The sequence below is a fragment of the Numenius arquata genome, chromosome W (assembly GCF_964106895.1).
Source record: "Numenius arquata chromosome W, bNumArq3.hap1.1, whole genome shotgun sequence".
NCBI classification, from domain to species: domain Eukaryota; kingdom Metazoa; phylum Chordata; class Aves; order Charadriiformes; family Scolopacidae; genus Numenius; species Numenius arquata.
The window spans coordinates 3,041,908-3,054,843 of NC_133615.1; the positions used below are offsets into that span (position 1 = coordinate 3,041,908).

The 12,936-nt window shown below is 44.8% G+C and overlaps 1 protein-coding gene across 1 annotated transcript in view; it reads left to right on the plus strand.

The window, feature by feature from the left end:
* Positions 1 to 12,936, plus strand: part of LOC141476740 (dymeclin-like) — a 219,126-nt gene that overhangs the window by 99,356 nt on the left and 106,834 nt on the right. The window contains exon 10 of the mRNA XM_074165548.1: positions 7,054 to 7,179. Coding sequence (XP_074021649.1) covers positions 7,054 to 7,179 — 126 coding nt within the window. The remainder of the gene's footprint in view (positions 1 to 7,053; positions 7,180 to 12,936) is intronic.

A 12,936-nucleotide genomic window follows, 5' to 3' on the forward strand; every position in this document is an offset into this window, starting at 1 on the left:
AATGCTGAGCAATTGGGCGGGTGGCAAAATTGCTGGCCACACTCTTCCTGATGCCCCCCAGGATGCCATTGGCCTTCTGGCCACAAGGGCACATTGCTGGCTCATGGTCATCCTGTTTTCCACCAGGACTCCCAGGTCTTTTTCCACAGAGCTGCTCTCCAGCAGATCACCCCCACCCTGTCCTGGTGCAGGGGGTTGTTCCTCCCCAGGTGCAGCACCCTACACTTGCCCTTGTTGAATTTCATCAGGTTCCATCAAGAATCATAGAATTGTCCAGGTTTGAAGGGATCTTTAAGATCATCGAGTCCCACCATCATCTGGTGTTGCACGACCATAATTCATAAAATACTTAGAGACTCTTGTGAAATGGAGCGTGTGTCGAGAAATGTTTGGGGTATTTTTGCTTTAAAATGAACAATAAAACTTTGAGGGATGTAGAAAGCCTGGTTGGTCAGAAAAGAGCTTGAGAAGCATCGGGATGTGTACGTGCCTTCACAAGGGGAAAGCCTTGAATGGAAAAGACTCTCCCCTTGCAGAAGAACTAAAGCCTGGAGGTTGAATCCCACAACTTAAGAGATATGGGAGGAAAAGAGTTCAGGTAATTAATTCAGAGGCAAAACACTGCTCTCTATGGATATCTTTGAAAGAGGGTAGATGACTTTTTGGAGGAATACGACGTAAATCAGTGGCCTCTTCATCCAGAGGCAGTTGGGTGAAGGATTAGGGTCTGTGCTATATGAGAGATGAGCTCAGCTGAGCCCTCATCTTAAACTTTTAGGGCTTTTGGAGGTTGTTCCTGTTTCACTGCGCTCAGTGCATCACTTTTCTTGTGTTTCCCTCTATTTTAAATTAATTCTCGGTTGGAACTTGATGACCTTTAAGGTCTCTTCCAACTCTAACCATTCTATGATTCTACAATGCATCATTAGCAGATGTTCTGTGACATTTCCTAGGGTTTTTTGAAATGCCTCTTTTCTATTTTGTAACTTCAGTTAAATTTGTAAATTAATTTGGTGTGGTTTTTTAAGCTGTTATAATAGATAATGTCCCGGCTTGCTTCCCCATTTGTGTCATTTATATATAAATACCTTCAACCTCCTTCTGTGCTTTAGAATTCTTTATCATTAGTCAGGCAATGCATCATAGAATCATAGAATGGTTAGAGTTGGAAGGGACCTTAAAGACCATCCAGTTCCAACCCCCTGCCCTGGGCAGGGACACCTCCCACCAGACCACGTTGCTCCAAGCCCCATCCAACCTGGCCTTGAACCCCTCCAGGGATGGGGCAGCCACAGCTTCTCTGGGCAACCTGGGCCAGGCTCTCACCACCCTCACAGCAAAGTTCTTCCCCACATCTCATCTCAATCTCCCCTCTTTCAGTGTCAAACCCTTCCCCCTTGTCCTATGGCTCCCCTCCCTGATCAAGAGTCCCTCCCCAGCTTTCCTTTAGGCCCCCTTTATTTTTTGCTCTCTACTTGGTAGAATGAGTAGAATGTTTGTGTGTCTTCCATAAATTACACCACATCACTTTGTATCACTTTATAAAATAATTAGGTTAAAATATCTGATTCACACCTGGAATTTGGCTGCCTTATTGACAGTGCTTGCAAGGATTCTCCAGGAAATGGTGGGACTGGTGAAATAGGGGTCAATTAGTAGATTTTTTTCGGGAAGCGTAGTGTCGTGGTCTCTGGATGGGAGAATGTTGAGCCTTTTTTCTGTTTGGAAGAGCAGTTAACACCCATATTGCAGGTAAAAATGCCAGCGAGGTACCTGCTTGTAAGAAATAAGCTATTTCTATTGAATATTTTTAACTTTGGCTGCTGAGTTGACATTTTCTTGCTGCTCACCGTGACTGGACTGAAATAACGTCTGCCCTGATGTATTTATATCAACTGATGGTGCAGCAGTATTTTCTTCCTGTTGCATAAATTAGACTTAAGCAGGTTACTCGTGTGGCTCTGCGGTCTTGTATTTTGTTATATACTAAAGCTATTTTAAAACTATCTGCTGGGGAAACTGTTTCTGACCTTGGACTGAATACAGCACCTGCGATTTTCCGTCTCTTGTTTTCACTTGCCCTATGTTTTCGGGGTGTAAAAGAATTTTTTAATACTGTGTCTTGTCAATTCAATGCCGCTCCTGATGGAGGAGTGTTAGTAGCAGTCCAGTAATGATGATTTAATGACTATGAATAAAAGGGCCGGCAATCCAAAAAGAAGTGGTCGTTGTCTTCTCAGTACGTGGCTGGACAATGCCATTGCTTAAGAAGATAGATATAAAAGGTTTAATTTATATGCGTAACATAAAAGTGCGAGAAGTGCATTTTTGGTAACAAATCCAGATAAATTTTAATATAATTAAAATTTTAATTTAGTCTTATACCCTAACTCTAGTTAAGTGGTGGCTTGTCAAATAGAATCGTAGAATCATAGAATCGTCTAGGTTGGAAGAGACCCTTGGGATCATCGAGTCCAACCATCTACCCTACACTACAAAGTTCTCCCCTATATCATATCCCCCAACACCACATCTAAACGGCTCTTAAACACATCCAGGGATGGTGACTCAACCCCCTCCCTGGGCAGCCTGTTCCAATGCCCGACCACTGTGAAAAATTCTTTCCTAATGTTCAGTCTAAACCTACCCTGCTGGAGCTTGAAGCCATTCCCTCTCGTTCTGTCATTAGTTACCTGTGCGAAGAGACCAGCACCAACCTCTCTACAGTGTCCTTTCAAGTAGTTGTAGAGAGTGATGAGGTCTCCCCTCAGCCTCCTCTTCCTCAGACTAAACAGTCCCAGCTCCTTCAGCCGTTCTTCATATGATTTATTCTCCAGGCCCTTCACCAGGTTCGTTGCCCTCCTCTGCACTCGCTCCAGCAGATAAACAGATATAATAGTTTATCTTCTGAGACAATAAGCCTTGTCGTGAAGTTGTGTGTATCTCAGCAATCACTACACAAAGGAAAAAAAGCATTTGGAGGAGTAAGGGTTATAGAACTGTGTAAATTGATTCAATTTTCATCGGGAAGTGGGAAGCAGAGGGAGTGAAGTTGGCATTTGCTTCCTTGAGTTTGGTCTGGTTCGTAGATGGAGAGAGGTCTGAAAGAGGAGTGGAAGGGAAAGCTTGGCCGGGGGAGGTGGAGGTGGGAAGAAGAAGGTGTGAAAGCTTTCGAGGGGTGTTTGGGGCAGGAGGACTGAACGCAGTGATCTGGAGAGACAAATTGTTCTTGAGCGAGAGTGATTTCAGCAGCTAATATGAAATTTCAGTAAGAGTACTTTCACGTATCGGCTCATATAGAAATGTCTGTAATGTCTCAAAATCAAGGTACCTTTTTTAATGCAGTTTGCAGCAACACATGTATAGGACTTGGAGCACTTAAGGAAAACCAATGCACTTTTTCATAGAACCATAGAATGATTAGAGTTGGAAGGGACCTTAAAGATCATTGAGTTCCAACCCCCTGCCCTGGGCAGGGACACCTCCCACCAGACCAGGTTGATCAAAGCCCCCTCCAACCTGGCCTTGAACCCCTCCAGGGATGGGGCAGCCACAGCTTCTCTGGGCAACCTGGGCCAGGGTCTCACCACCCTCACAGCAAAGAAGTTCTTCCCCACATCTCATCTCAATCTCCCCTCTTTCAGTGTCAAACCCTTCCCCCTCGTCCTATGGCTCCCCTCCCTGATCAAGAGTCCCTCCCCGATCAAGAGTCCCTCCCCAGCTTTTCTGGAGCCCCTTGAGGGACTGGAAGGGGCTCTAAGGTCTCCCTGGAGCCTTCTCTTCTCCAGGCTGAACCCCCCCAACTCTCTCAGTCTGTTTGCCCTGATATTAATGTTCATAGACAGAAGAGAGATGGTTGGCCGATCCGAAGGAATGCACGGGGATTTGGGAGCTGTCTTTAAAGCTCAGTTGTCGTCCCCCTGGTTACCTTTTGGCTTTTGTTGTTCTCCCCACAAAGTCAAGTATTAAATGCAATTTTTTTGGTAGTTTTGGTGCTATATATGCAGCTTATCATAACGCTTGGGCTTGGGAAAGACTTTCAGCTTAAGGAATGGAAAGCTACGTACGATATAAATGTTAGGGATGGATAAATAACCCAGGGAGGTGGTTGAGTCACCATCTCTGAGTGTGTTTAAGCGTCGCTTAGATGTGGTGTTGGGGGATATGGTGTAGGGGAGAACTTTGTCGAGTAGCGTTGATGGTTGGACACGATGATCCCAATGGTCTTTTCCAACCTGAATGATTCTATGATTCTAAATAGGCTGAATGTGGTGACATTTGTCTCTCTTTTCTCCCATCCATGGAAAAGGGCTGATGATTTTTGCTATATGTTTTGCTATATGGCCACTAAAATGATCAGGGTGTTGGAGCACCTCTGCTATGAGGATAGACTGAGGGAGCTGGGGTTGTTCAGCCTGGAGAAGAAGAGGCTCCGAGGAGACCTCATAGCGGCCTTCCAGTACCTGAGGGGGGCCTACAGGAAGGCTGGGGAGGGTCTGTTTACAAAGGCCTGCAGTGACAGGACGAGGGGCAATGGTTTTAAGTTGGGAGAAGGGGAGATTTAGATTGGATATTAGGAACAAGTTCTTTACCATGAGGGTGGTGGAACACTGGAACAGGTTGCCCAGGGAGGTGGTTGAGGCCCCTTCCCTTGAGATATTCAAGGTGAAGCTCGACGAGGCCCTGGGCAACCCGGTCTAGTTGGGGGTGTCCCTGCTGACTGTGGGGAGGTCAGACTAGATGACCTTTGGAGGTCCCTTGCGGCCTGGACCTATCTGTGAATCTGTGTTAAGTAGATTATCTCAGAAAACTTGGTCTCTACTCTCTATATTCACATCACACAAAGACATCAGCTCCAGTTTTAATCTAGGAGAGAGGTTGGTGGAGGATCCTTTGAAATGGTAAAGGAAGGATGTTTGCAACGTGTAACTATTTTTTCCCCTTCTGCTTTTGTTGTGGTATTGCCTCCTCCACCCTGGCCAAAGCATCTGTCCAAAGGTTTTGTGGCCTGCAGCGTTTAGATCAATCTCATTGGTTTTAATAGAAACTGTTGTGTGGTTTGGGGTTTTTTTTGTGGTTTTTTTTTTTGTTTTTTTTTTTTTTTTTAATATGTTCCAACTGTTTTGGGGCTGGCTGATGGTGAGAGAACATTCTGGTAACTTCAGAGGCTTGTGAAGCACTCGGTGTCCTGGCCGCTCACCAGAATAGGTTTCACATGATTCATTCTGCTGCACTTGGGCCTGTTTTGAAAAACAGCGAGTCTTTAGGTGTCTAGAAGCTTCTTGGAACAAATTCTACATCTCATCCGCTATCTTGGAATTGAGAGGTTTCTCCGGTTCCCTTTTTTCCAGGGTATTTTTGCGATTTAGCTCTATTTCTGCAACCGGGGGAAGCCACGTTGTCCTGAGCCAGTGGAAAGCTAATTTTCAGTTGGTAGAGAGACAACGTTTGCATCTGGATTAACTTTAGACTAGCGTTCAGGTATGCTCGCTGTTGCAATGAAATCTCATTTTCGTTATTATTCCAGCCTTTGGCTTAAGCTGTTCATCCTGGTGGAAACGTTGCAAGACCTTGGGCTGAACTCTCATCCTAATGTCAGTTCCCTTTGGCTGCGTATTATCTTGAATTGAAAAAACAGGCTTTTTCTAGTCTTAATCCAACCCAAACCGGTTCTTTTGGGATTCTTTGGGATTACCTGCACACATCCTAAAGATCTAATCTTTGGGATTACCTGCACACACCAAAATGGGATTTGAGTTTCGGGTCTCAAAGTGCCTCTGTGCACCTCAGTTCCGATACGCTATGTTTGGGTCACACCAACCCCATGGATGCTCCAGGCTTGGGGCAGAGTGGCTGGAGCTGCCTGGAAGAAAAGGAGCTGGGGGTGTTGGTCGACTGTCGGCTGAACATGAGCCAGCAGTGTGCCCAGGTGGCCAAGAAGTCCACCAGCATCCTGGCCTGTGTCAGGAACAGTGTGGTGAGTAGGATGCGGGAGGTGATCGTCCCCCTGTACCGGGCACTGGTGAGGCCCCACCTTGAGTGCTGTGTCCAGTTTTTGGGCCCCTCACCACAAAAGAGACATTGAGGTGCTGGAGCATGTCCAGAGAAGGGCAACAGAGCTGGTGAGGGGTCTGGAGCACAAGTCTTGTGAGGAGCAGCTGAGGGAGCTGGAGGTGTTCATCCTGGAGAAAAGGAGGCTGAGGGGAGACCTCCTTGCTCTCTCCAGCTCCCTGAAAGGAGGGTGTAGCCAGAGGCGGTCGGTGTCTTCTCCCAAGGAACAAGTGATAGGACAAGAGGAAACGGCCTCACGTTGCACCAGGGGAGGTTTAGGATGGATATTAGGAAAAATGTTTCCACGGAAAGGGTTATTAAGCCTTGGAATGGGCTGCCCAGGGAAGTGGTGGAGTCACCATCCCTGGAGGTATTCAGAAGATGGGTTGACATAGTGCTTAGAGACATGGTTTAGTGATGTGGTGGTTTTTTTGGTGGGGTTTGGTTTTTTTTGGTATGGTTTTCTTTTGGTTTTTTATCAGAGTTAGGTTGATGGTTGGACTAGATGTTCTTAAAAGTCCCTTCCAACCTAGACGATTCTGTGATTCTATGCCTGGCTGTATTTGATGAGGGAAATCCTTTTAGACCAGGGGTTGTGGGAGCACAAATGGTTAGAAACAATTGTTTTCCTGCTTGAACTGGTGCAAAATCTTGTTTAAGAGTTTTATTTTCCCATAGTCTAGAGGGGGAACTAAAGCTTTCAGAGCCTTATGGTAACTGGTATGGCTGGAAATGTCATTTATTAGGAATTGAAATTCCGTGTCTGACCACAAGAAAGAATTTGTTTAGACTTTCTTGTGGAGACAGAATAAAACAGATGGAAGGTGTTTGAACGCTGTACGTCACCGTTTAGGGGTGGTTATTTCAAGAGGGAGGAATTGCTGTGATATTGTTAAGGGCAGGGTGATACACAGGGAGGTTTAGTGTCTCCTCTGTTTATTGTCCGAGGTATTTGAAGGCTAAACTAATACGCAGGTTTGGTTTTTTTTTCCTTCCCTAAAGGTTCTGCCAATTCTGGAAATTCTGTATCACGTTGAAGAAAGGAATTCACACCACGTTTACATGGCTCTTATCATCTTGCTGATCCTGACGGAGGATGATGGCTTCAACCGATCCATCCACGAAGTGGTGAGTCGTTGTTTGGGGTAAATAATTCTTCAGCTCGAAAAACTGCTCGAATATTGATTTGTCTAAAGATACATCTGGTCATCCAAATTTTCTTCGTACCCATTAGTTAGAAGAGTCATTTCGGAACTTTCCTGAGGGAAGTGAACAAACGCGCTCCCTCTTGCAGGGGAGATGCTGCATAGTCCTCTTTTTCTCCTCTTTTTTTTTCTTTTTTTGGTGTTTCCTATTGCAAATTAATGTAGTAATCGCCGGACAGGCTGCCTCAGAGATGCTGAGTGTTTGCCATGGAAGTGGAGGGGCGATACAAGAGAGAGAAAAAACAGAAAACCTTTATTTTTTTCTCTTGAAAACCTTTGCTTAACCAGTTTGAGGCAGCTGAGAGGAGCTTTTAGTCGAAGTTTTATTTTCCAGACTGAATGTTACTTCCTTCCTTGGCATTTCTTTGGTTTGTTTTTTTCTTTTTGCTACATTAATATCTATTTTATGTTGTCCGTATAATATGATCCAAATTTTGACTAGTCTTGATGGGCCTTGACCATCCCTGCTGGAGAATACCTTGGATAATTATCTTCTAGTTTCCTAACTTCTAAGGTTATGATAATGCAGAAGATATTTGCACTGCTTTTATTGAATTTTTTTTTACTGGGAGGTAGAAATTCTCCTTTGGGGTTATGGGAAATTAATGAAGTGCAAAAAAGCTGGAAGCAAGTGTCGTGGTATCTAAACAGAATTCTTCTCCAAGCTAAATTTCCAGCCTGTTTTCAAGGAAACTGGCATTTTTTTCCTTGGTGCCAAGCGGTAGAGACTTAAAGTATTTACTCTCTAAAATTTCCGGTTATTTCCTATAACCGTGTTTGCAGGAAGCAAGAAGAGATGAGGTTTATATGGAATTTCTTGGGGAATACCTTCTGGATTTCTTGGGGAGTACCTTCTGGGAAGCAACTTTTAGGAGGATAACCTATAGTAACCATAGGAATGACTGAAACAACATTTTCCTGAGACTTTCTTCTGCCTCACCTTCGTGTGTATTTTTGGATTCTATATCACTATGTCATTTAACTGCTCTCATAAATTGAGCTTGTTGAGGGTTAGATCACAGCAGAAAAGGCTTCACTCCTCCCTCAGTCTCTTCCCCCATCATTATTTGTTCATTTTAAAGGCTTGAAGTGTGTTCTTTCAATAAATTCCTTACTGGAAAAATATAAGTGGAAGAGTTCCCTAAAATTATTAATGAGGATTTAGCTGTGGAATTCAAATATAAATCAAGTTTTCTTGTCTAGTTTCTTCTTGCCTCGGCGGCTGACCCTGCCAAAACAGTTGTAGTGTTTTCTGTGCAATGTGGATATGAGTTTACTACTTCCATTTAGATAAAACCCAAACCAAACCCCGCTTGGTTCCTTTTAACCTACACTCAGATTTTTTTCTCAGTCCTGCCTTTGCTTCTTCCATCCCCTTCTTCATTTAATCTTTGATTTTAATTCAGACTTTCACCAACTGCTGCTTTCTTTTAATCGGTGGTTGTGTTTTCTCACTCCGTGGTGTCTGGAGAGAAGCAGCCTTTCACCTGGTCTGGTGGGAGGTGTCCCTGCCCATGGCAAGGGGATTGGAACTGGATGATCTTTAAGGTCCCTTCCAACCCAAACCATTCTGTGATTCGTTTATAGCGGTACGTGGCCAGAGTTTTGCTGGTTTTGCTTCTTAGCTGGATAATGGGAGGTGGCTGTAAAGTGCCCGAGCCTGCAGACCCTTCTGTGTGAAGTTCTCCTGTCAGCCCTGCCGCAGAAAAAACTGTGAAAATGGAAACTTTTACCATCAAAAGCCAATGAAATGCTATGAGACTGCAGAGGGTAGATGTGGAATAACAAAAAAAGTGTGGCCAGGAGGTCAAGGGAGATGATTCCACCCTTTTACTCCGCTCTGGTGAGACCCCACCTGGAGTACTGTGTCCAGCTCTGGAGCCCCCAACACCAGAAGGACATGGACCTGTTGGAGCAGGGCCAGAGGAGGCCATGAAGTTGCTCAGAGGGCTGTGAGGACAGGCTGAGAGAGTTGGGGGGGTTCAGCCTGGAGAAGAGAAGGCTCCAGGGAGACCTTAGAGCCCCTTCCAGTCCCTCAAGGGGCTCCAGGAAAGCTGGGGAGGGACTCTTGATCAGGGAGGGGAGCCACAGGACAAGGGGGAAGGGTTTTAAACTGAAAGAAGGGAGACTTAGATGAGATCTGGGGAAGAACTTTGCTGTGAGGGTGGTGAGACCCTGGCCCAGGTTGCCCAGAGTAGCTGTGGCTGCCCCATCCCTGGAGGGGTTCAAGGCCAGGTTGGAGTGGGCTTTGAGCAACCTGCTCTGGTGGGAGGTGTCCCTGCCCAGGTCAGGGGGTTGGAACTGGATGATCTTTAAGGTCCCTTCCAACCCAAACCATTCTGTGTTTCTAAGCTTAGTTCTTCCTCCTGTCCTCCTCTGCTCCTTACTCTTCTTTCCCTGACCCTTTTTTCCACCCTTTCATGGACGGGGGCATTTTTCACGCTGAAGGAGAGAGTGAACTTGGTGGCGAAGCAGAACGCTTTTCCATCCTTGTGGTACTTTTCTTAGTGAATTTGAAAGTTTTTTCTTGCCCCCTGCTCTTAATCTTGGTGTCACGTAGATGGGTTGGGTGTAGTGAAGGAGAAAGAGGTCTCCTCTTGTTGAGAACTTCAGAAGTCACCTAAATAAACCATGATGTAGGCATGGGAGGTGAGGACTTTTATACCGACTCGTAAGTATCCTTTCTCGAAAGGATTCCTTATCTCTAGAAAAATCACATTCTGGTGTACTTTTAAAAAAAAACCCCAAAGTTACCATCTTGATCTACTTGATCTATGGCATTCCTGAACTTTACCAGAGGGATGTGGATATCAAAATAGAAATATGAGCGTTGTGTCTTGTCTTGTGAACAGTTGGGGAATGGATATATGGGTAGTGGGTTCCTATAGATCCCATGATGGGGAATAATTATAATTAGTGCCCTGCTTTTTGGATATATGGGTAAGTGGGTTCCTATAGATCCCATGATGGGGAATAATTATAATTAGCGCCCCCCTTTGTGGCAAAAGGATTCAAAAATCATACTGATAAATCACTTCCAGACACTCGTTCTTTTGGAATTGTTTAAATGGATGTTTCCAGGGATGAATGACCAAGTTACTATTCAAAAACTAAAGTCTAAAGTCAGAAATTAGTCTCAGATTTTCTTAAATATTAACTCCACGTCTCCTAAAGGCTGAGAGGGTTTTATAGGGGAGCAAAATAAATGGAGTCAACGAAAGCTCTAGAGGTATTTCTGTAAAATCCTGTAAAAACATCTAGTGTCAGTTACACAAGTGGAATGAAACTCTCACTCACTGCAAACATTTATCAAATTTTAGCAATTACAGCAGGATTCATTTTTTTACCCCCCATCGCTTGAGGAAAGTATGAAGAAAAAAAGGATTTGATGTATTTTCGGTCAAGCTGGTTTTCTCTCTTCTGCTGTGTATCCCGTATACTGTTCTTATAAGAAGCATAACTATATGGTCCATTTATGGGTTATTTTCCTTCGTGGTATTTAACCCACATTTATTTATTGATTTATTTTTTTTTAAGATTAATTTTAGTAAGCACAGTTTTATAAATCTTGTGATTATACCCACTGGTAAAAAAGCTGAGGAAACCACAGCAACTCTTTTTGGACTGCTGAAACATTATTTATTTTTTTTTTAATGTTTAAAATGAATGTGGGCTTAACTGCCTGGAAAATAATGATCAAAACCATAGGTCCTATTGCTTCAACTGGCTTAATGCAGTTAAAGCCCTGTAACCACACAGAGCTCAATTTCTTTTACTGCTACTAATAATAATAACGAGGGGGGTAAATGAGTGAATGCAACAATTCCCTAAAGGGGAAAAGTATTTCTGATTTTTCCTCTTTGATTTATGAAACTGTAAATGAAATCACAGAATCACAGAATGATATGAGGTTGGAAGGGACCTCTGGAGATCATCTAGTCCAACCCCCTGCCAAAGCAGGGCCACCCACAGCAGGTCCCACAGGAACGTGTCCAGGTGGGTTTGAATGTCTCCAGAGAAGGAGACTCCACCACCTCTCTGGGCAGCCTCTTCCAGGGCTCTGCCACCCTCACAGCAAAGAAGTTCCTCCTCGTGTTGAGATGGAACTTCTTACATTCAAGTTTGTGCCTGTTCCCTCTTGTCCTGTCCCTGGGCACCACTGAAAAAAGCCTGGCCCCATCCTCCTGACACCCACCCTTGAAGTATTTATAGGCCTTGATCAGATCCCCCCCAGCCTTCCCTTCTCCAGACTCAAAAGACACAAGAAGTCCCTCAGCCTTTCCTCATCAGAGAGATGCTCCAGGCCCCTCAGCATCTTTGTAGCCCTCTGCTGTCCCCTCTCCAGCAGTTCCCTGTCCTTCTTGAACTGGGGAGCTCAGAACTGGACCCAGTGCTCCAGCTGTGGCCTCCCCAGGGCAGAGCAGAGGGAGAGGATGACTTCCCTTCACCTGCTGGCCATGTTTTTTTTCATGCCCCCCAGGATGCCATTGGCCTTCTTGGCCACAAGGGCACATTGTTGGCCTTTGGGCAACCTGTTGCCCACCAGCACTCCCAGGTCCCTCTCTGCAGAGCTGCTCCCAGAGCCAGCTGGGCTGTTTGCACACTCCCCTGCCCAGGTAGCATGTAGCAGCTGAGATGCATAGGGACAAGCTGGAGCTTGTCCAATTGCTTCTTCCAGCTTCTGTTGGATGGGACTCCCAATGGGCTTCTGTCGGGCTCCCAGTGATGCTTCTGCACCTGCTGGACAATGGTTGAAGCCACATAGAATCATGTAGGTTGGAAAAAACCTTTAGGATCATCAAGTCCAGCTGTAAAACTAACACTGCCAAATCCACCACTAAATCATGTCCCTCAGCACCACGTCTACACATCTGACAAAATGCTGGAGAAGGGGAAGTCAGACTTCTTTTCCATGAGAGTCTGGAATGGGCAAGGTGTGGGTAGGGGTAGTGGAAGCTTGGAAGAGAAGGATCTGAGAAGGAGTGGGGTCTGGTAGGGGAAGGAGCTGGGAATGAGCTACAGGGAGGGCAAAGGGAAAGGGTGAAGGTTTTTGCATAAGAAAAGGAGCCATAGATGGATGAAGAAGATGTGATGGAGACATTGAAGGCCCTACTTGAGGTTATCTAGCTTGTTCCAGTCCCATTCCTCTTGTCCCATGGGGACACCCTTTATGAGAGAGCGCATGATGGGACCCGAGACTCCTGAGCTCCATCACAGTGGTAAACAAGGAACTTCCACTTTGATTGGTAAATTATAGGGATGTGTCCCACAAAATCATGCCGGAAGAAACGTGGGCCTCATTTTATTTGTGGGAGGAGGTTGCTTTGCTATTTCACTCATAAATGAGAGACTGTAAGAGAGAGCTTATTGGAGATTTAATCATTAAGTTGATCTTTTTTTGTTGGGTAAGTGTATTTTATCTCAGAGAGGAGGAAAAAACCAACCCTTGGGTATCATTTTAGAGAAAATTGAATAAAATTCTTGCTCTTCAATAAGCTTTTGGAACCTTCTCCCTTTCTGTACTATCGCTTTGGATTTCCATTGTGCGCGATGTCAAAACAAATAGTATTTTATACTGCCCATTTTCATAGTTATATTTTGTTTTCAAAAGTAGGCTTAATTTTCATTACTCTTAGCATTCAGACGTCGGGAAATGAAACGTGCAACCACAACTTACCCC